Source organism: Urocampus carinirostris, chromosome 16, assembly GCF_059441175.1.
Source record: "Urocampus carinirostris isolate Australia breed hairy pipefish chromosome 16, RoL_Ucar_1.0, whole genome shotgun sequence".
NCBI lineage: Eukaryota > Metazoa > Chordata > Actinopteri > Syngnathiformes > Syngnathidae > Urocampus > Urocampus carinirostris.
The window spans coordinates 33,483,418-33,508,266 of record NC_142364.1 but is presented as its reverse complement, the minus strand read 5'-3'; the positions used below and the strand labels follow the sequence as shown (position 1 = coordinate 33,508,266).

The following is a 24,849-nucleotide window of genomic DNA, read 5'->3' as shown; positions in this document are numbered from 1 at the left end:
AAACACATTTAAATATGATAAACTATGACATGCATGATAAAATATCAGGAGATGGTGCTGATAGAAGGAGATGATGATGATAGTGTGCTGTACTTTACTGAATTTAGTTCTGTGAGTTCAATCAAAAACATACTGTAATACCCCCCCAATGTTATTTTCTAAGGGCCCGGTCACACAGCCGTTTGCGTCTGAATCACGGCCAGAAATTTCTGCCTGTGAAGCAGACGCTGTTGGACGCTTTGAGACCGCCATACAGACGAGATACAGCAGTGTTTTACACGCGGTCGGAAATTCACACGCGGTTGGCAGCGCGAAAAAGTTTTGCGCTGCTCAAAACTTTAGGGCCCGGTCACCAAGCCTTTCACGGGCGTATCGAGGCTGAATCACGGCAGGAAATTTCTGCCCGTGAAGCAGACGATGTTGGACGCTTTGAGATCGACATATAGACGAGATACAGCAGTGCTTTACACGCGGTCGGAAATTCACACGCGGTTGGCCGCGCGAAAAAGTTTTGCGCTGCTCAAAACTTTAGACCACGTGTTAACCGCGGGCGGCACACGAGGTAATGACGCGGAAATGACGCGGAACGACGTGCTCTGGCCGCGGCCAGGGCGTGGTTACACATGGGTAGGACGCGAAATTTCAGCGGGTAATCGTGGGTGGAGCACGGTCATAGCATGTTCTGCGCCTGTATTGCGGTGTTATTACGTGAAATTAGCGTGTTACGCGTGTGACGGTCAAACGCCTTTCCCTGCGTATATACAGCGCGATTTGCCAAGCACACGTCAGTTGTGCTCGAGACGTCAAGGGGTGAACATGGATCCCCGTCACCGTAGTGACCTCGTCTTAATCCATTTTTATTTCTTGACATTTCTTTTCATTTCATAACAAGAAAATAAAATAAAAAAGAAAAACTATTACAATAATAATATATTGGCTTCTTCGGTGCCATAGCTTGAAATCTTGGTCTTCACGGGACTGTGTCTTGAGCGGTTATGATTTCGACAGCCGAGAAATGCATCCCTGCCGAGATTTGCATCCCCTCGCCACTACAACCACTTTCACCTCGTTTTATCTCACTTTTAGGGAATGTAAGGGCGAACATATAACCAAATCCACTTTGTCTTGCATTTGTTGGGAATGTAATACAACATAAACTATTCTGTCTTTGTTTTTGTTGTGAACGTAATCGAACGGTAATGCACACCGTATATAAAAAACTTTTGAGAACTGTTATACACTCTACCGTAAAGCTTATTATGCATAAATAAGCTTTATGGTAGAGTGCATAACAGTTTCAATACGAGCGATTTGAATAGAAAAAGGCTAAATAAACATGTTACCTGCTCAAAAGTGATTTGTATACGGCGTGCATTACCGGTCGATTACATTCACAACAAATACAAAGACGGAATGGTTTAAGTTGTATTACATTCCAACAAATGCAAGACGAAGAGGTTTTGGTTATATGTTCGCCATTAAATTCCCTAAAAGTGATATAAAAGTGAGATAAAACGAGGTAAAAGTGGTTGTAGTAGCGAGGGGATGCAAATCTCGGCAGGGATGCATTTCTCGGCATAACGCCGGCTCGGCAGCTTTTATACCCGTGGTCCACACGAGAAAATGACGCGGAAATGACGCGATGAGGAAGCGGAACAGTCGCCGGCGTCTGTTTTGCGGGCATACCACCGATGAACAGCAGGTTGGCCAATTTTGCGCATTTTCCATCGCGGGCAACCACGGGCAAAAAAAAAAAACGAAAAATTTTTACCCGCGATACAGCTGTGTGACCGGGCCCAAAGACAGCTTGAGGCGGAAATTCAGGGTACAAATGTTTTGTGTAATATTCTGACCCTCCTGTATTTGAACAACTTCTTTTGGGGAACTGCTCCTCCGCATGGAGAGGAGCCAGTTGAGGTGGTCCAGGCATCTGATAAGGATGCCTCCTGGATGCCTCCCTTGGGAGGTGTTTCGGGCATGTCCCACCGGCAGGAAGCCCCGGGGGCGACCCAGGACACGCTGGAGAGACTATGTCTCTAGGCTGGCCTGGAAATGCCTCGGGATCCTGTCGGATGAGCTGGAGGAGGCTGAGGATAGGGACGTCTGGGCTTCCCTTTTAAGGCTGCTGCTCCCGCGACCCGACCCCGGATAAGCAGAAGACAATGGATGGATGGATGGATGGATACTTTGGGGGCAATCAAAGCCACGAGTCTTCTTGGGTATGACCCCATAAGTTTTGCATGTCTTAGAAGAGAAATATTTGCTCATTCTACCTTACAAAACAGCTCAAGATTTGATGGTGATTGGTCACAGCATTTTTCAGATGTTTCCACAAATGCTTTATGGGATTGAGGTCTGGACTTTGGCATGACCATTTAAACACCTTTATGTTATTAGTTTTAAATGATTCCTTTATCTTTAGGGTCGTTGTCCTGTTGAAAGGTGAACCTGTGCCATTTTCAGGTCGCTGGCAGACTTCAACAGATTTTCTGCCAGAATTGCCCTGTATCAACATTAACGATCTTCCCAGTCCTTGCTGATGAAGGGCAATCCAGAGCGTGATGCTGCCACCACCATGTTTGATAGTTGGGATGGTGTTTTTAGGGTGATGTGCAATGTATGCCAAACGTAACGCTTTACATTCAGCCCAAAATGTTCTATTTTGGTCTGATCTGACTAAAACACCTTCTTCCACATGTTATTTTTGTTTACAATGTAGTCGCTTCTCAAGGTTTCTTCATTTTCCTCATGTCGAGGTTTTTGAGTTTTTCCTTGTCCTCATGTAGGTTTTAGACCAGGGGATGGAGTAATAATAGTCTGTGGTTTGCAATAATCTGTGGTCTATGCAGCCCTTTAAGACTCTTTAGGATTAAGGGCTATACAAATAAACATGACGTGACTTGACTTTTTGCAAACAGTCCTTTTTATTGTATTTAATTAAATAGGGATTTCTTTTTGCCACTCCCCCATAAAGATTTGTGCAGGGTACGACTAATTATTGTCTTGTGCACAGGTAGTCCCAACTCAGCTGTGTAGAATACAGACCAACGAATATTTCCATGCAGCATTGCTTATAATTGACTTGGTCATCTCAGAAGGTGCCAAGTCAATGTAAAGCTGAATGACCACAGTTTGGATTTCAGGCAAGATAGCAATGTCTCCAAATTTTCCTTCTAATAAATCAATGAACTCAAATACATGTCTTTAGTGAATACATGTAACTGGGGAGTATTGCCACATTTTTATTTTATTTTCACCAACACAATACGAACCACATAGGTCTGCAACAGCAGTAAATTCACCATTAAAAATTGGGCCATTTTTTGGGTCACACAGTGAAAATAAAACATGTCTCTGAACTTAATAAGAGATTTAAACAGAGCAATTCAACAGAAAAGTTCCTTTGGTGAACTGCTTGTCTCCAAAATCTTATTAAAGAACACCAACAAATACACACCAGTGCAAAGTGGTTGTCCTGGAAACAGTTTTGTTAAAGTTGTCCCCGAAGTGACTTCTTCCTGTTCGTTTTTGGGCCAGAGAAAGTCAAACGTTTGTTTAGCTATGATTTCGACAAGCTGGCAAAAAGGGAGAGAGTTCTCGAACATGATTGAAAAGAAAGAAAATGTCTCTGCGAGGTCACAGTTAGGACTGAAACCCCCGGTGAATCAAAGTCAAAAAATCAAAGTCTCAGATTGACATTTTTTAGGGTAATTCGTTATGAGGTTGTTTACGAATACATTTAAACTGCTATGAAATGCTAACAAAGGTGTGATTATGTGTTATTTATCATATTTGCCATTTAAGAATTAAATGGAAAACATTTTTTTTAAATCTAAAGAAATTCTTTTACAGCAGACATCAACAAGCTTTCAAAATATTTCAAATAAATAGCTGGGATTAGGGCTCGTACAGCTTTTTCTTGGCTAAACTAAAGCACCTTTTAAGGACTTTCAAAGCCAATTTTCCAATTTTTCCAGTATCATTAAACAAAAAATCCAGCGTCTATAAAAATATAAGGAGGCTAAACCTTAGTTTGAAACCCAAATTCTACCCCAATTTATTTCCGAACCTTAAAACTGTTTTAAAACCCTAACTTGCAGTCCAAAACCTAGCTCCTAACCCTAAATATACAGCTAACCCTACATAGACCCCAGTCCTAACCCTGTAACAAACCGTAACCCTAGCTCTAAACCTATTTTGAAAACCTACATTTAGTTTAGAACCCTAATATGGAGCTCAAACCCTCGTTCCTAACCCCAGCCCTACACCTAACCCTAGCTGTAACCTTAGCCCTAACCCTGTTTCAAAGCGTAACTCCAGATCTAAAGCTATTTTGGGACTCTACATTTAATTTACAACACTAATATAGAGCTCAAACCCTAGTTTATAACCCTACACCTACACCTAACTCTAGCTGTAACCCTAGCCCCAACCCTATTTTAGAACCCCAAAATACCAATCACAGCTGTGCTCTAGAAAGCAGATGAACCGTGTATTTAGTATTTTGTTTTTCAAAAACCATACTTCGTGTTTAGACTCGTATGGTACGATACATATTGTTAGGGAATCCTATGGATTGACTTGAAAAAGGAACTCACATCCAAATTATTTGACATTTTATTGCATACTTGTTAAAAGTTTTATTTTGAAGCAAAAACAGTATGAATGGCACCATCTTTATATTAATTACTTGGATGGACATAATGTGACTTACTAAAGTCATTTTAGAGTAGTTAAGTCACTTTTAAAACAAAGCAAAAGCCCATTCAAGATAGTACTAGTTTTAAATTTTACATGCAATGTTATGTTTGTGAGTTCTTATAAGACCACATGGTTAGTTTACTTAACTTAGTCACCTTCATGCATTTAGGGTCTTATATGTTTGTAGGTTCCCTTTCTATCTCCATTTCTTCTTTCATATCTCTCACAACCTTATCCGTTCACTCCAGGGTTTAATTTTCCTACCCACAGCTGAGGTTGCTTGTCCCTATTTCCCTCCTATCAAGACTCTCCCTCTTTGCTATTTAAACTCTTTGCCCACTTGGCTCTGAGCTACTTGTCTTCTATCTTACGTCCCAAGCACTCTTGCCTCAGCCTTTGTTATTCCAGTGTACCAAATCCCTTGCCCTCCCATCTGGATCACGAAATCTGACTGACAAACTCTTGGACTATCACCTCCACTGCTGAGGTTTACACCGATTCCTCGCCTGCTTCTTGGATCACAATTGTTGCCTCCTCACCTGACTTCCCCTGTACTGAAGCCTGTCCGCATGAAAGACCACTTCAGATGAACCGTGAATGGATTCTAGACAAACTTAGCTTGTGTTTTCACCCTTGCTTTCAATCAATGCCAAACCATGCCAAACCTCTTTTTCTTCTGTTGCAGAGCAAGAAACACTGCCCTCGAGCCCAATATCCTCTGTGAGCGCCATTTTTCAAATACAGTAGTGAGCTGAGCAAGGTTGTGGTTACGGTTTTGAGATGCACTTTATCATCACACTGTCACTGTAGTGTAGATCTCAGACAAGGTACAAGTTGTAAACTTAGGCTAAACTCAACCAGCTGTACATAACATGAACTGAACATGCAAGCATTGTTCCTGAGTTTAAGTCTACAACAACCTCCAACTCCTAATGTGACACAAGTAAAAAAATCTCAAAACAGAAATTCTACAAGCGGGGGATGCTGTTCTGTAAAAATGAAGACAGCCCAAGGGCTTGTGTACTCAATATCATTCCAAGATTATTAAGTGTACACAATCACACATATGTACGATTAATAATATTTTGTATTTTATTTAAATATCCCTAAATTCTAAATGCTCCAATTATAATCTATGTGTTTAAACACTAACATTCTGTTAATATTTGTAACAGGAGCCAAACACAGATGGCTTAAGGCAGGGGTCGGGAACCCTTTAATCCAAAGAGCCATTAAGGCAAAATATATAGTTTATTTTTTATTTTTGGGATGGATAGAGACACACCATATATTTTAAGATAAAATACAACAAAACCACCAAACATGCTGTCTTGGCAAAAGCTAATTCTTCAGCACATTTTTTTTACTGTGTAACATTAAATGATTTGATAAATTCTATGAAATAATCATAATCCCAGAGCCTGTGAACCGTATCAACAATTATACCACTTAAATTAACTTCCTGCAGTTAAGATCATTAAGGCTCACTTTGGTAGTCATTTTTTTCATGAATATATGTTTCAAAACAAGGTGCGAGCAGAGTTTTTTTGTAAAAATTTCACAACATACTGCAAACAAGAATCATACGGATGTGTTTCTCTTCAGTGCAGAGAGCGCTGGGCGATAGAGAGAAGGGTTATGTGTGCACACAACTGCCCACCCCTACCACTTACCCAATTAAATTGCTCCGGGTGCTTGGTTGGCATTTTTGAGTGTTTGTAGTTTGTTCTGTGGGTTTTATCATACATTGCCTCAACAGTGGACATATGTTGTTTAATTACCCTCCATATAAAGGATTTTACAGAGACACACAGCCAAAACGGGGTCTATTGGTGCAGCACTGTGGCTCTAAACTGTAATTGAGCCGATAACCTATATATTTTGGATGCGACCATACGTCTAAAGCATTGATTTTGATTTGAAATTATGGAGACAAAATAACAAAATGCTAATTTTATCTTTGAGCTAAATGTACTCATGAAAAGAGCCATATCTGGCTCACCAGCCATCCACCCCGACCCCGGTTTAAGGTATGAGGCAGGTATACTCTTAAGTTGTTGTTGAATCAAGACCACGGATCCCTAGTGTGAAGTGAAATAAACTGCAGCGGAGCCTTTATCTCTGTTACCATGTTGCGTTACAGCCAAACTTTTGTCCCCCAAATCTGGTCCAAATTTCGTTGGACAAACCAAGCAGCCTTACGAATTCTAAAGAGGACTAACTCGGGCCGATCTGCAGAAAAAATGGCTAGCCGATCGAAAACATGCAGTACAATGAAAAATGGCCACAACAAACATGAATCCAGCCAGGAAAAAAAACAATGAGCACGGCAAGCTGGCTTGCTAGCTGACTGCTAACAGGGCTGAACTGGACCAAACAAAACCGGAAGCCTTCGCTAGCCTGGACGCTAACGTGGAGCTATCTGGACAATATACCAATTGCAAGACATGCGCCGAAAATCAAAAGGAAAAGCCACATTTGCCTACCTAAAAGGAGGTGAAGGCAAAAGGTAACTAACACTGTCCATGGCAGCAGGTAAACTGCTCTACAGGATACGACCCAAATCTGTGAACTTTGAGAATACATTGCTCAAATCCCGCGGCACGTAGAATATTTTGCAACATATCTGCATGATTGTGGGAAGGACACTACACATACTGTGCCTACTTGAAAAATTGTTTTTTATAATCCCTTTAAGACTCTCCTGGGATAGTTTTACTCTATGCTGACAGTTACAATAATCGGACTGTACTTTAAAGCAATATAGACATACTTTGCATCACACTGTCATCATAGCAATGACCCTTGAATATATGCTGCAAACATCAAATTAATTTTAGTACACCATGATTAATATTGTGAATTCAACTAACTTAGTTTTGGGTCCAACTTAAATTAATTGGGTCCAAAAACCCAATTTACAACCGAAGTCTATTCAGAGTAATGCAGTTCAAAATAATACGTAAATTCAACAAATCAACTATACCTTAACGTTCCTGTAAAATTCGCCTAAAATCCCGATCCAAGACGTACCCGAAGTAAATTGAATGCTGTTCTTGAACCATTTAGAGAATATGGACTGTTTTGATCTCTTTGGAAGTTTTGTCCCAAATTGAAATAATTACTTCAATGGCTACTGATATTGAGTAAATTGAGTTAAAACACACAGAATTAGAGTTATTACTCTGGCCTAACTTTTTTTTTGTTGCAATTAGATGCCTGCAAAAGAGTTTAGCATGGGCATCTTAGCTGGAAAACAGCTGGGAAAATACATTAAGGCTTACCCGGTGACATGTCAAATTTGATCACAGTCTGAAAAACTAAACAATGTATATTTGACACATTTCTAAAGGTATGTCGAAGTGTTTCCAAACGTGGCCATTTGGAGACAACTAGTTTACCGCTCTAAAACCTCTGGAACCGTGTATTTTACTTTTGCCAATTTTTAAATATTGTGAAAGAGTTGTAAATGTTTGACTTCTCTTTCCAGAGGTTAATCCAATATTGTGCAGATTTGTCAGTGATAATAGCGTGTGAAAAGGGATTTCGATTTGCATTTATGCACCTTTATTTTCAACTCTGATTTGAATACAGCCCGTTAAATTGCATAGAATTAATTGAGGAATCTCATTGGCTAACCAACGTGTCAATCAACTATTGAATCGATTGGCTAAATTTTTTTGAAGGAGTCGGGTTATTTTTTTTCAATACAGGCCTTTATTGGTTTTTCATCGGCTAAGGACTGTAAAAAATAAAGCTTGCAATTGGCCGACAGTGGCGTCAATCAAAAGGTCAGAGGCTCACAGACAAATTGGAAATTATATGACAACTCTGCTTTTTCTTGGAGCGAAACGAACTAAATCCAACAAGGATCGCCAAACGATGCAGGGATGCTTTTAGGCGGATTTTTTTTATCTGTCGGCATTGTTGTGTGTTTTGGAGTAAATATTTTTCACAGTTGGATTCACTGGACTCTCGTGAATATAACCAAACCATGGTTGTTTATAATCGTTTCATAAGTGGAATTTCACAGCACCTTTGGGTGAGTTGTACCGGCTTTTTAGTTTTCGGTTATCTTCTTTCAGACTGATCGTATTGTTTCTGTGATGAGTATATTTTGAAATCATACATTGAATCCCAAGAGTTTACGCTCTCCAGTAATATGTGGCACAACGTTTTTCAGTGAATGGTGACATCGTGAAGACACGACTTTATTTATCAACAGTCTGACGGTCCGCCGACAGACTGTCGGAACGTTAAGGTGTTAACAAAAAAGCAAAAGGAGAATTGACAAACTCACAACGTTGTGATGCAAATTTGCCCAAAAAGTACCGACAGACTGTCGGAACGTTAAGGTGTTAACAAAAAAGCAAAAGGAGAATTGACAAACTCACAACGTTGTGATGCAAATTTGCCCAAAAAGTAAGCTCCAGGTAACACTGTCAATGCAGACAACACATTCGTCAGGTTTTTCTAATCCAAATAAACATGATTTCATTATTGTTTTTCAACGTCACTTGTGTAATACACTGTGTATTACAAACACTGTGTAATATTTGCACCCCTAGATTTTGCTGAGTGTGTAGTGAACCTGAAAACAAGTGGTAAAAAGCACAAAGAAGAATACAATACAGAGAGTCAAAGTGACCAAACCACCGCATTTTTCTATTTTTTTCTTTTTTCTTTTTTGTCCAGCCCTTGAGAAAGATTTAGTTTTTTGGGGGAACCCATAGCAGCAAGACTCCGTAAAAATCATGTCAGCTCCGATTAATCGAGCCTGATGTTATGAAAAAAACATTTTTAATTCAATATTGTTTTTTTCTGAAGGTGCGGAATATTACACATTGTCCCTTAGAAATGAGACCTCAAAAAAAATTTAAATTAAGAAGAATTTCATGCCAATGAGGTCAGATTTTATTTTTACCTGCAGTGTATATATTCATATGTATTATATGATATTTTATGCATTTTTGCTTATAATTGAGATAGTTATTTATTTTTATGAAAATAGCTTTTTTTACTACTATGTGGTGCTAAAAATACAAAATGTCCCCCTAATCAAATAAACTATCAATAAATAATTCATATCACGGCAGTTAATTATTTCTCATTTTATATTGTGCTCTTTATTTTCTCTCTTTTTTTTCTTCTTTTTTCTTCTTTTTTTTTTAGCAAATCAATGCAAAATATGTGTTTATGTATTTTAGGTAATCTATTTCCGAGTCACTGTTTCAGAAGGGGGGGCAGCATGGCGGCGCAGTGGTTAGCGCGTGTGCAGCACAGTTCAGAGGTCATAAGATCGAACCTCCTGTGTGGAGTTTGCATGTTCTTCCCGTGCTTGCATGGGTTTCGTCTGAATGAGCGAGTGAATTGTCTGTCCCTGTGTGCCCTGCGATTGGCTGGCAACCAGTTCAGGGTGTCCCCTTCCCACTGCATGAAGATAGCTGGAATACGCTCCAGCACCCCTGCGACCCTACTGAGGATAAGCTGTGCAAAAAGTGGATGGATGGATGTTTCAGAACATTTTTCATATTTGGTGCTTTCCTAATTTATTGTTGGATTTAAATGCTAAAATGAATAAATAATCCAAATTAAGTAGATAAAGGGAGACAATAACTGATACCATACCTGTCAACCTGTACGTTTTTGCCGTACAAAGTACGATTTCTATGCATTTTAAGATGTGTACGACGTACAAAAAAATCTGTACGGAAAAACGCAAATTTGTCATTTATGGGTACCATCCGGTATACACCGACTATCACGAAGCGGTAAATCAATCAAGTCAAACGAGTTCGCCGCGGTAGCCTCTATCTCAGTATGGTTATTCATTGCAAACAAAGCGAGCGTTTGACGCTACAATAGCGATCGTATTCTATATAATAAGCTTATTAAAACAATAAAGCTATTGTCGGAAGCGCAGCAGAATGCGCATTCACGCGAGGGGTGAAGGATTTTGCAGGGGAGTTGAAATTAGGCACTAAACCGGAAGACTCCTCAACAGCTGCAGAAGTGATGTTTTGCCTTTTCATCGCAGAGCACAACATACCTCCAACAGTTGCCGATCACTTCACAAGGCTTATGAAAAACATGTTTCCCAGTCACAAGGCTGCAAAGGTTTGTATTTTCTGTCCTTGTTAAATAAAGCGTCAATGTTTGATATTGTGGTTTGGTTTACAAAATAGAAATGCCAACTAATTTTTCCCTCCCAAAAATATCTTTATTATCAAATTGTGTTATTAAGTGTTATTAATTGATTGATTGATTGATTATTGCTCCAGCGAAGGTCGGGGGGTCCCGTCCCTGTGCGTTGAGCCGACCAGATGAACCAGGTTTTTCCAATGCTGGCGGTCTTGTGCCAGCTGTTCTGCATCCTCTACAGCAACTCCGTGTTGTTGGAGGTCGCCCGCAACGACGTCGAGCCATCGAGTGCGGGGTTTCCCTCGTGGTCGTCTCCAGCCTGCTGCCTTTGGGTCAAACTGGAGAATGGCTCGTGTCGGATGGTCTGGTGGTAGACGAAGGACATGGCCAAACCAGCGGGTGCGGCGTTGTGCGAACAAGGAAGATGCTCGGGGCTGGCACGTGCGGGCTCTAAGCTCTTTATTGGGGCCACCTGATGTTCTCGATGGTTCTGAGAGCCCTGCTATCAAAACCGTCGATTCTTGTGGCCAGGGTGTCGTTCAGGGGCCATGTTTCTGAGCCATAAAGCAGGATAGAGAGTACGGCGAGGTTGTAAATGCGGAGCTTCGTCTTGCGTGCGATGGTCTGGTGCCGCCAGAGTGATTTCCAGAGAGACTGCAGAGCAGATGCTGCCAGGGCTCTTCTGCGGAGAATCTCTGGTTTTAGGTCCCCATTGTGTGTCACCATGGACCCCAGATACACAAAGCTCTTGACAGGTTCTACGATGTCGCTACCAATTTGGATGGGAGGTGGATCTGGTCCATCACCAACATACATGAACTTGGTTTTCGTCCAACTCACTTGGAGGCCAAGCCGCCTGCCTCTTCGCTGTAAATGCCCAGAGCGTCTTTCAGCTGGCTGTAGGACGTGCTGAGCATGATGGTGTCGTCAGCATACTCCAGGTCAGTCAGGTGGTAGTTGCCGAAAGACACTCCGGGGATGCGCTCACTAACCCTGAACATCAGATGGTCGATGATGCAATTAAAAAGGTCGGGAGCAGCCACGCAGCCTTGACGAACGCCGCTGGAGATAGTAAACCAGTCGGAATCAATGCCGTTGATACGGACACAGCTCTCTGCGTTGCTGTAGAGTAGCTTGAACAGGGCTATGATCTTGGGTGGTGCTCCGAGAGCTTGGAGGATGTTCCACAGTGAAGAGTGGCAGACGGTGTCAAAGGCGGCCTTCAGATCAATGAATCCGATATATAGATGGCGATCTTTACGGAATTCACGGGTCTTCTCTATCAGCAAACGGACGGCAGAGATGTGGTCCGTTGTGGAGCGGTTGGGCATAAAGCCAGCCTGCTGGGGACGGCGGCAGCTTCTGATTGCTGGAAGGGCACGGCTGAGCAAGATCCTGGTAAAGACCTTGCCCGGGATGGAGAGTAAGGTTATACCTCTGTGATTTCCACAGACAAGCCTGTCACCCTTGCATTTCCAGAAGGGCATGATGACTCCTCTGGTCCAGTCGGTGGGCAGCTGCTCCGATTCCCACACCTGGTTGAATAGGCAGGTTAGCCACTCCACCATGCCATCACCGCCGGCCTTGAGCATCTCGCCGGTAATGGCACAGATGCCGGGGGCTTTCTTTGTGTTCAGCTTCTTCAGAGCAGCTCTCACTTCCTCGGGTGTTACAGGGTCTGTGCAGCAGGCGTCGCTAGGAGGTGCTGTGTTTGCAGCCACTAGGAGGGTGGGATCAGCCGGGATGGTGCTGTGCTGCAAGAGGAGGCTAAAGTGCTCCTTCCAGCGCGCGAGACAGTTGGCTTCTGTCATGATGAGGTTGCCGTCTGAGTCTTTTACCAGGGCTGTCTTTATGTGTGGGCCGCTACGGGCTTGGCGTAGTAGACTGAATACGCGGCTCATGTTGTTGTTGTTGGCCGCGGACTCAAGCTGTTGGGCTTCTGCCTGCCAAAACCTCTCCCTATCTTCAGCAATGGCCACATTGCGCAGGCGGTTCAGTCTCCGATACTCCGTGAGGTCGCCTCGGAGCCGGGCCTCACGCCGCTGGTCTATGATGTTTAGTGTCCTCTCTGATATCCAGGGCTTTCTCAGGGAGGATCGCGGGCGTCCGAGGACATTGTGAGCAGACTGGAGGACACTTTCCTTGAAGGCCGCCCAGTCTGTCAGCTTGTCAGGAGCCAGGGCATCGAGAGTGCGGCGGATGGAGCAACTGAAGTCTCTGGCGATGTTGGGGTCGCTGAGTCGGGAGGAGTCGGGGCGAGGCAGAGTCTTGTGCTGGTTGGCTCGGAGCTTTAGCTTGAGCTGGGCCACCAGCAGACGATGGTCTGTGTTGCCAAGCTGTGCTCCTCTGAACACCCGGCAGTTGGTTACAAACGACTTCCAGCGTCGTGATATCAGGATGTGGTCCAATGCCTTCCTGGTTCTGCCATCTGGGCTGTACCACGTCCAGTGATGGATGCATTTCCGGGGAAACCAGGTGTCAGCAACACAAAGGTTGTTTTGGTGGCAGGGGAGGAGGAGGCGGTTGCCATTGTCGTTTGTTGTGCTGTCAACGAAGGTGGTGCCGACAGGTGAACCGGGGGGCCGATCATTGCTGGATAGAGCGGCGTTGGCATCAGTGAGGATGATGGTGACGTCGTGTGGTGGGGCTTGGTCGACAGCCTGGTGGAGTTGGTCAAAGAACGCGTCCTTCGCATCCTCATCAGCGACATCAGTGGGGGCGTAGGCGACGATCACTGTCATCTTGCCGTGATGGTGGAGGAAGCGAGCAGACAGCAGTCTGTCGCTTATTGGTGTCCAGCTGATGAGGGACCTCCGGAGGGCTTTTGGAATGGCGAGAGCCACACCGTAAAGGCCGGTCCGACTCTCGGGGCCACTCCAGATGTAGCAATGGTTGCCAGCTGTTGTTTCACCATTGCCTTGCCATCGTACTTCACAGAGCCCTGCCAGGGTGATGTTATAGCGACAGAGCTCTCGGGACAGCAGGGTGGCAGCTCCGGGGCGAAGGAGTGTCTGGACATTCCAGGTGGCGACACGGGTCTTACGACGAAGGTCGATCCGTACTCGTTGGTCGGGGGCAGGCTGGGGTCTGTTACCGTGTTGGTCAGTCCGGCTTCTTAATTGATATTTGTAGTTTGTTTGTGATATATTTTTTTATTTTATTTCATTATTAAGAATATGTACAGAATGATATCACGAAACACACGAAACACATGTACAATATAACATGTTAAACTACATGAATAAACACGTTTGAAAAAAAATGGAGTAGGATTATTTTGTATTTTGTAAGGGAAAATCCGACAGTTTGTAAGGACATGGAGCCGTGGAGGTTGACAGGTATGTGATACAGCTCTTTGTTTTACAGTATTTTTGACTCATTTTACATGTCAGCTTAGAAGTATCTATTTGGTATCAGACCAGCACAAGTACCAAATAAAACTGATTGGAATCCTGAACTTTTACAGATATCAGGTCATTGAATAAGTTTGAATCGATTACACCCAATTAGACAAATAATGAGGGAAATAGTATGTGTTTTAACCTTGCTTGGTGATTCACAGTTAATTGGCTATTAGCTGTTTGGTTTAAGATTATGGTGATGAACTTGGTCAAACCTGCTAAACCTCATCACATTCCAGTGACTTCATTAGTATTTTCAGATGAACAAACATCACCACAAATATATCTTGAGCAGTGTCTGATATTTTGATTCGTACAAAGTCTGGCGCAACAATATATTACATACTGTATTTTGTTGCGTGTTACCGTACACAAGAAATAACGTCATTATGGCAAAGTAGGCACTATATACTGTTTGAAGTTCTTTTTTCCTTTCTGTTTAATCTGAGGGGAAAACAAGTCGAGTGCAATATAACACCAGTGCGCTACAGAATGCTTGTGTGGGGGGTATTGAATGACAAAACATCTGCAGAATGTACAGCAAAGTGCAAATACAGGTGACACGCAGACTCAGACACACACACACACAACTTCAAAAAACTTCACAAATAAAGAATACCTGCTCAAATTAGTATGACAACTATTTCCACACCAACAACTGTCATGAGTCAAGTAGGTTAAAATATTCATTTTGCATGCATTACCTTTAGGGGACACTGTGATATTTGACCACCAGATGTCACTGTATTGTGTATTGCAAAAAAAAACCGAGTGCAATACAGTTCAAGGGAGAATACAAACTACAGAGCCTCAAGTTGACCAAAAGGCACCATTTTACTACTCATTTTTTGTCCAGCTTTTTGAAAAGAAGGAAGAAAAAGAAAGAAAGAAAGAAAGAAAGAAAGAAAGAAAGAAAGAAAGAAAGAAATACAAGAAAGGAAAAGAAAAGAAAGGAGACAAAAAAAGAAAGAAAGATGAAAGAAAAATTGAAGGGAAGCAGAGGATAATAAGATAAAGGGGGAAATAATGTGAAAAAGGGGTGGAAAGATCTTTTGAAGAAGGGAATAAAAAAGACAAAAGAGCATAAATAAAATTAGATGAAAAGGAAAAACCAGTTGAAAAATCAAATTACTGTATAAAAAAACAGAGGTTAAAATTAGATAAAGTAAAAAAGAGGTGGAAAAAGAAAGACACATGAAAAAGGAAGAATAAAGAAGGAGAAAGACAAAATAGATCATACAAATAACAGGGAAAAGGAGAAAAAAAGAAGAAAGCGACAAAAAAGAAGAACAAAGGCCAGGAAAATATAAATCAGACAGCTTTTTCTTTTTGGGGGGGTACCCGTAGCTGCAAGATGGCGGACAATCATTCTTTGTAAAATAAATACAAATTTCTTAACCTACAAAAATTTGAAAATATGCACGTTTATATGATAGCTCATGTATTTTCGCTTATCAGTCAAAACAAAATGATATTTTAAAAAATGAGTGTGACCTTTTTTTACCACTAGCAGCCTCTAAATAATACACAATTTCCATGTGAATACTTATTATTATTATCATATCCAAAAGATATAAATAAGCCCAAGTCATACAGAGAGCAAAGAAAACATGAGGAATTTTAAGGCTAAAATGCAAAAGTGAAACACGAGTAACACGTTTTATCACATTTTTGAAAGATTAGACCGAATGACAGCTTTAGCCGTTTGCAAGACACAATCGATTTACTTTTACTTAAGTATAAGTTAAATTTAAGTTTTTGTTTTTTAATGTCTGAGAAAATAAATAAACAAACATGACACTTAACATCAAAATAGCACTTACAACCCTGGTGTGAAGCTCCTCTGAAAACGGAAGGCTTTGTTTTTAGATCGGGGAAAAAAATCAAGTACAAATGCTAACGTGCGCCTGATTCTCTCTCTGAGTTTTTCTCTTTGAGTGTTGGATAAAGGAAGTGTGGTCGGAATGGAGGAGAGAGGGCTGTTGGGCAGACAGGTATAGCCAGTGACGTATGCTTTGCCAGCTGCTCTGCGAGCAACACACCTTTTGAATTGGAAACCGCCACGCAGGATGAACTCAAAGACCCAGGGTGCACCTGTCAAATCAATACACTTTTTTCATGGCCAAATTCAAGCACTTTTCAAGCACGTTCAAAGCCAACTTTTCCATTTTTTCCAGTTCCTTTAATGCAGAGGTGTCAAACTCATTTTAACCAACAGGTACCAAACAGGCGGCCCGCGGGCCAGATCAGGCACGCTAAGGGATTGAATCCGGTCCGCGAGACAACACTCAGAGAAGCACAAGAAAAAAACAAACTGCAGGTTGAAATATGTCAACTAAGGAACAACAGACGTGTCAGGGAATAAGAGCTTGCTCTGTCCACTCCACGCATCGGCCCGGTATTGCAGTACCTCCGGGAACGGTGCATTCGCAATGATCGCAGCAAGGCTTTAGGGCTAGGACCTTAGCTTGGCCTTTTGGCTGAGAGTAAGTGTCCCGGCTCCTAGGCTTTGTAGCGTATTATGAACTGACCGATAACGGATAATGGAAAATGAATAACGAAGATAGATCAATAACCCTTAAAAACCCCAACTTGATGTTGCCAAAGCCAGGTGCCACTCACAAAGACACAGTACTTGTATTTATTTCTCTCTCTCTCTCTCTCTCTCTCTCTCTCTCTCTCTCTCTCTCTCTCTCTCTCTCTCTCTCTCTCTCTCTCTCTCTCTCTCTCTCTCTCTCTCTCTCTCTCTCTCTCTCTCTTCTTTTCCACCCCTTTCCTCCCACTCTGTCTCTTTCACTCTCTGTGTCCCTTTTTCTCTTCCTTTTTTGCTTTTTGTCTCTTTCTCTCTCTGTGTCTTTTAACCTTTTTTGCGCTAACTTCCTTTTTTCCTTTTCTCTTTCTCTCTTCATACCCTTTGCGCTTTCTTTTCTCTTTTCTCTCCTTCTGTCCTTCTATTTCTCTTTGGATTTCTTTCTTCCTCTCCCTTTATTTTCCCCTAATCTCACAACTTTTCATCTTTTGTTTCTCACGCTCTCTCCCTCTCTCTTTTTCTTTCTTTGTCCTGCCCTCTCTCCTTTTCCTTCCCCCTTTCTCTTATTACTTTATCTCTTTTTCTTTCTCTTGAATCCACTAGTCCGGCCCCCGACAGAATGTTTGTTCTATCATGTGGCCCCCGAGTTTGACACCCCTGTTTTAACTCGAGGGCCACACGATAGAACGAACATTCTCTTGGGCGCCGGACTAGTAGATTAGAGAGAAAGAAAAAGGGAGTGAAAGAAATGAAAGAGACGGAGATAAAAAAAGAGAGAGGGCGGGACAAAGAAAAAGAGAGAGAGAAATGAGAGAGAGAGCGAGAGAGTGAAAGAGAGAGAGAGAATGTGAGAAACAAAAGAGATATAGTAAGAGAGGGGGAAAGAAAGAAAGAGAAATAAATACATCAAAAGAGAAATAGAAAGAGGAGATAAAAAAGAGGAGAGAAAGAGAGAAGGGAAAGCAAGAGAGAAAGATAGAAAGAGAGAGAGAGAGAGGGAGAGAGAGAGAGAAAGAGAGAAAAGATAAAAAGTAAGGGATTGCAAAAAAAGGTAAAAAGACACAGAAAGAGAAAGAAAAAACAAAGAAAGAGTAAAAGAGAGAAAGAGGGAGTCAAAGAGAGCGATAGCGAGTGAGAGAAAAAGGGAGGAAGAGAAAGAGAGAAAGAAATACAAGTACAGCGTTTGTGAGAGGCACCAGGCTTTGGCAACATTAAGTGGACATATTCCAACCCGCAGCTCGTTTTTCTCTTGCGCTTCCCTCAGCATTGCCTCGTGGGCCGGATTCAATCCCTTAGCGGGCCTGATACGGCCCGCGAGCAACCTGTTTGACACCCCTGCTTCAATGGAAGGATTCCAGCGCCGACCAAAAGAAGTTTTTTGGGTTGTTGTTCACTCTGATGACTCTTGCTGCTAACACATACTCTGTGCTGACATAAATTCTGCCTCAACAACGTTTGCAGAGCTTGATTACGTCACACTTATTTCTATAGGTGGCGGGTAAAAATTGAGTTCAATACGGAAGACAAAAAAGATAGAAAGTACTGTATGTATAAAAACAGGAAGTGTGCTAAATTTGGACTCATTTGATGATAATGATTGCTCTGAAGCAGAGTGCAATCAATCTTTCAATCTTAAAGGCTGCTAATCTTTTGCTTTTTGTTTTACTCATTTTAATTTATATTTTTTGCGTGTTTTTGAGATGATCTGTGTCTAAATTTGTGAAAAGCTAATAGTAAATAGTTCCTGTAGCTGTTTTTCATTTGATGATTTATTTATAGCCCTGAAGGGTCAATGTTCCCTCTAATCTTCCACAGGTCTGAGCGTTCACACAAAGTCGGTGAGCAACGCTTGAAACAACAGTGAGCAACAACAATCCCAAGTGTGGGTTAGCAACTCATCCATTATCAAACATGTCCAAAACTTGACATCAAGTTACATTTTGCTGAGTTTCCGGCAATGCAAAATTATTTTTCACTTTTAAATGAATTGACTAATGTACGGTTGAAAAGGTTGCAGGGCCTACAAACGTAATTTGTTTTTAAAATTCTTTCGCAAGATTTTCATTTCTTTTATTTCTTTTGTCGCATAATACTAACATTTTGGGGGGCTTATTTAGTCGGTTGCACGATACAGAACTGTATTTAATTAAATTTTTTAGTGGAAGTACAATGTTGGCAACAAGATTAACATGATATAATTGGAAATTATTTGAATGCAACACAAACTTTTTCCTCTTTTTCCCTGTTTTTTCTCCTTTTTTTAAATTCCTTTTGAAAAAAATCTCATTCTGTTTATTTTTTCCGAGCTGTTACTTTTTTCTTGTTTTTTTTGTTCTGTATTACCCTTTTTCCTTTGATTTGCTTCTTTCTTTTCTTGTGGCTTTTTTCTGAATTTTCCCTGCTCTTTTCTTTATCTTTTTCTCTTCTTTTGTTTCGTTTTTTTTCTCAGCTTTTCACTACTTTTTCATTTTGGTATTTTTTTCTTTTTTGTTCTATTCCCCCCCTTCCTTTAAGTCATTTTGTGCATAATTGTAGATAATATTTGGTTGTGTAAGGAATAAAGAAGCAAAAACAACCTGAAGAGCCATTTGGGACCCGAAAGTGAGCCGAGCCGAAGAAGCCGGTTCTCGAAAAACTCTACTGACTTTACTCAACTTCGTTCTACTTCGACCTTGACTTCCAAATACCAAATTTAGAACACAGCATCAGGGGAACCCGTGTATTTTTACCTTCATGCACTGTAACTTTGACTTAATTCGCTTCTTAATTAGCAATTTCGAGCCCTCATTTTTGTGAGCTGGTTAGATTTTTTTGTGCACGGAAAAGCTCTCTGTAGTGCGCAATTGCGCACACACGCAGCTTAGAGAGAACATTGGTCACAATCCTTTCTCAAAAGGAAGTTGTCATCCACATCCGTATTGGCCTCATTGATAAAATGGAGCGAGTGAACAAGTATGACAAATAGTCCAAAGGTGAAGTTAGCAATAATGCAATAAGAAGCTATAAAGGTTGACCTACTTCAACGTCGGAAAAAAGTGGAAAAATGGATTTCAAGATCAAGTTCTTGTTTGAGTGTCTACTAAACCATAACCTTATCACTTATCCACCCAGACAAAATATGTGAAAACATATTGAGTATAATTTCTCCCACATTCCATAAACATGGAAGTCAGTTTAATTGGACGGTTATATATATACAGTATATATATATATATATATATATATATATATATATATATATATATATATAAAATCTCATTAGCTGCACCGCTTATCCTCAGTAGGGTCGCGGGGGTGCTGGAGCCCATCCCAGCAATCATCGGGCAGTGGACACCCTGAACTGGTTGCCGGCCAATCGCAGGGCACACAGGGACAGACAACTCGCTCACTCATTCACAACTAGGGACAATTTGGACTGGCCAATCCACCTGAAATGCATGTCTTTGGAATGTGGGAGGAAACCGGAGTGCCCGGTGGAAACCCACGCAAGCACGGGGAGAACATACAAACTCCACACAGGAAGCCAGGTAGCTGGATTTGAACCCACACAGGAGGTTCCCAAGACCTTAGAATTGTGCCTGCACACGCGCTATCCACTGCGCCGCCGTGCTGCCCTATTTATATATATATATATATATATATATATATATATATATATATATATATATATATATATATATATATATATATATATATATATATATATTTATATATATATATATATATATATATATATATATATATATATATATATATATATATATATATATATATATATATATATATATGCTCTCTCTCTATTTCACTTTTGCTCTCTCTCTCTCTCTCTCTTTTTTCTTTGTTTCTCTCTTCCCCCTTCTACTCCCTCTGTCTTTCTCTATCTATTCCTCTCTATTTTTTGCTCTCTTTCCTTTTTCTCTTTTTCTCTCCCTGTCTTTCCCTAAATATTTGTCTATCTCTCTCCTATTCTTTCTCTTGTCTTTTTTTCAACCACTTTTTCTCTCTTTTTCTCTCTGTTTTTCTCCTTCTCTCTCTCTTAGTCTTTCCTTCTTTCACACACCTTTCCTTCTGTCTCTCTTTCTCATCCTCTCTTTTGCTCTCTCTTCCTCTCTCTGTCACTTTTTCTTCTCTCATTCTTTTTATCTTTCTCTCTTTCTCACTTTCTTCCTTTCTTCATTTATTTTCCTTTCTTTTTCTGTACTTTTCTTTCTCTTCTTTTCCTCTCTTTCTCTCTCTCTCTCTCTCTCTCTCTCTCTCTATCTATTTCGTTCTTTTTTTCCCTCGCTCTTATTCTTAAACCTACTCGTCCGGCCCCCGTGAGATTTTTTTTCTAGCATGTGGCCTCCAGCTAAAAGGAGTTTGACACCCCTGCATTATAACAATAACACAAACACAGGCCGGCACATTGCAAGTTATCTTTTTTTTGGGAGTCTTTCTGATCGCCGATTTTAAATTGTGTGTTTTACAAGACAAAAACATGGTTATGGTGGGTGAACAATGTTGGTTAGTCTCCTACTATTTTCTGTCCTTATTAACGCAAATACACTAAGACAGATCCAGGCAGTCTTACCTGCGGACGGTTATCTGTAGAGTTTTATATGATCCTTTGACCAGGGCGATGGCTTCCTGACGATAACCCGTCAGCTCCATGTCGTTTATAGCGATAATCTCATCGCCAACCTGCAGTGGGCAGTCCGAAATGTCGGCCTTCCCGCCCTCTTCCACCTGCAAACAGGACGTTAATATTCGGTCAACCTGGTAGGCATGTCAAATTTCCACTTGACACAAATGTATCACAACTTCCGTAATAAAGAGAGACTCACAATTAAGCATTTCCCAAAGCTATAGTAGTCCAAGGAGCTTACAATGAATCCCAACAAACAAGGGTTAAAATTGTCCTATAAAGAATTGAACATCGTAAAATATGCAAAGACATAAAATCAAGAGTGTGAATTCAGATTCAGATTCAGATTCAGATCTACTTTATTGTCATTCTAGTACACGTGTATACAGAACGAAATGTCGATGCATCTGACCCCCACAGTTTCCTTGAATGTACAGATATAAATAATGTTGTATTGTATTTTGGCTACGTATAGTATTTTACCATAGTGCCGATAGTGCAAGAAGAGTAGCTATCCAGATGTGCAAAATGGGCAGTCAGGTTAACAAGTCAGGTACACAGTAACATTAACACTGTAACAATAACGCTGTAATTACAATAGTGCAGAGAGCAATGTGCAAGGAGTGGCAAGCTATAAAAAAAAAAAAAAAAACTGCCAGTAGTGCAAAAAGTCAGATTAGCAGCCGTTTAGATTTAAGTTAACTATATGTTAGATTGACCATTTAACAGTCTAATGGCCAGGGGGACTAGAATTCAAAAGTGGATCTTAAGTTACTAAAGGCCAGCTCCCTTCTGAAAAGGAAATCATATTGCGTCCCACCAAGAAGTCTGGCTCCTCCTTCAGGTTAATTATTTTTTCATGGGTTTTTGTGTGTGTGTGTGTGTCTGCTCCACTTCGTATTTACACTTCATACTCCATGCTTATACTTTGTGATATATGCACAGTGTGGAGGTTAGATGTAAACAAAACATTGCCAATGAGATCAGCGCTACTCCATAGTGTAGTGGAGGTACAATTGCAATTGCATTTGATTCAACTAGAAAAAACAAAGTTAGTGTAGTTTTGTAGCAATTTAGATTGATGTTTCCTTATGCTGTGTAGGGTTAATCATTTAAAATGACTTTAAAAGAAGTATATATACATACATATGTATTGAAGGATTTTATACACTTGACTATAAAGGATTTTATACGATTGAATACAAGTTACATTTATTGACTGCAATCAAGATTTTCACCGAGTAGGCTTAAGTTCAATGAGCAGTGAAAGTTCAGGGCACCCTGGTAGGGAATATTGTTTACAGGAATGGCGGGAACGGGACGTAAGGCTGATAACATCAGCACATCCGACGATGCAGAAAGGCCCTGATGACGGAGGACGGCAGGCATTGTAACGCTCTCCTCTGTTTTGAGTTTTCCAGACATCGCGGCGAGGTGGTGGGGCTCACGTTGGGCTTCATTGGCACGCCCATGGAAGGGACCGGCACACCATCTTGCGGAAAGACGTGGGCCGAGAGGAGAAAGCGGGAGAACTTGATAGAAGGCTTCCCAGAGACTCCAACGACACTAATTCGGCCGATTTCGATGGATTTCACTTATTTCAATTGTTAAGGAAATTAAATCTGCCCCCGTGTGGAAATGTCGGTCTCTTGTTCATCTTTTCCATCAAGAAACGAGCGAGCATTGTTAGGTGAATGTAGGTTGTGTTTGGCTAATGTAGTCAGATAACTATCTATCTATCTATCTATCTATCTACTTTGGTCATATCCCTCAAGAGGGGTGACCGACAGCAAGACAAAAACATACAATAACAAAGAAAATAAAAGAAAAAACACCCAAATAAGTAAGGCACCTAAATTGGTCATGCTTTCATCCCCCCAGATGAAATAGGACAGCAGGAAGCGGCCATGTCACTTGGGTCAGGGTGACACAATACACTCTTTTGTTTAACAGCAGGGCCCGACAGCTTTCACTGGTTTACCCCTGCCGCATCATACAGGCCAGCCCATCCTTAAGAACGCGTCCACAATCCCACTATCCTTTCACAACACCTCTCCACTCCTTTCTATCACCAACAAGAGCTCTAGCTTCCATTATATTTAGACCTCTTTCCTGCAGTGCACTCATAACACCATCCATCCACGTCAATCGCGGCCTTCCTTTTGGTCTCCTTCCATTGACTTCTGCTCTGTAGATCCTCTTCAACATTCGCTCCTCATCCATCCATGTGTCCAAACCAACCGAGTCTCTTATCAACACGCTTGCTCAGTTCCACGACAACTCCAGTTCTGTCCCTCACAATTTCATTTCTCAATCTATCCAAACTTGTCACTCCTAACATAGTCCTCAAACACTTCATCTCAAAAACATTCAATTTCCTTCTTAAATCTGCGTTCAGGCTCCAAGTCTCTGCACCATATAACACAGTCGGCACAATCACACTGTCATACAGTCCCCTCTTAACATCCATACTCATACTCTTGTTGTTCATCACTCTCTTCAGAACACCCGAAACCTTGCTTCCTTGATTCACTCCGTGCAATACCTCGCACTCCATTCTACCAACTGCAGCCACATCACAACCCAAGTACCTAAACCTTTCAACTTCTTCCAGCACCTGTCCATGCAACCTGATTTCTAACGTCATGCCCACTCCCTCACGTGAACACTTCATCATCTTACTGCTACTAAATGGTATCGCATTATTGAAACAATGCACTATTTATCCATTTCATTATTATTAATATTATTATAACTTTGGCCAGTTTTTCTGAGCATTGCCTATTCTCTATGATCATATTTTATATTATTTTCTCTTCAAAGTCTTTATATTACATGATTTACCCTGGAGTGCCATGTCTAATCTCGTTCCATACCATGTTCAACAACGTTGATATCAATGACAAGGAAGACAAATCTAATTCTAATTCTGCTCAGATTTGAACCTCCTATCAAAAATGATACACAGAGATAACTCTCACCCCCAAGTCAATTGAGTTAGAGACCCCCTCACTGGACAAACAACCTGTTTGTCACAACATATTTTCAACTGCAGTTAAAGTCGCAAGTTAAAGTTGTGTCACTATTCAGTCTTGTTAATTCCATGTTGGTCCAAGGATCTCCAGATTAAATGCATTGAGAGTATTCAGCCCGAGCTGAAATACGTAGAATAGTTGAACTTGCAGGGACAATTGTTTTGATTGTTTAAACAATTGAGGATAAATAGAATAGTTAAAGCCCGAGTGTGTAGTATTTGACTATTGCATGGCACTGTTGTCTAATGCAAACAAAAACCAGTGCCACCACAAGCAACAAGCCGGCAAACAAACATGGCGGCGACTTAAGTAGGGATTGCACTATGTAAAAGAAATACAAATTTCTCGACCTATGATTTTTATACATATATATTCTAAAGACATGCATTTCAGGTGGATTGGCCGGTCCAAATTGTC

At 41.2% G+C, this 24,849-nt stretch overlaps 1 protein-coding gene across 2 annotated transcripts in view; it reads right to left on the bottom strand.

The window, feature by feature from the left end:
- shroom3 (shroom family member 3) overlaps positions 1-21,482 on the bottom strand; it is a 79,948-nt gene extending 58,466 nt beyond the window's left edge. The window contains exon 1 of one of the 2 annotated variants that reach the window (XM_088355619.1): positions 21,344-21,482. In XM_088355619.1, the coding sequence (XP_088211745.1) occupies positions 21,344-21,423 (80 nt within the window). In that variant the 5' untranslated portion in view covers positions 21,424-21,482. Of the gene's footprint in view, positions 1-16,066; positions 16,197-21,343 lie in introns of those variants that run through there. The other variant, XM_088355620.1, reaches the window with a different exon arrangement.
- Positions 21,483-24,849: the final 3,367 nt, after the last annotated feature.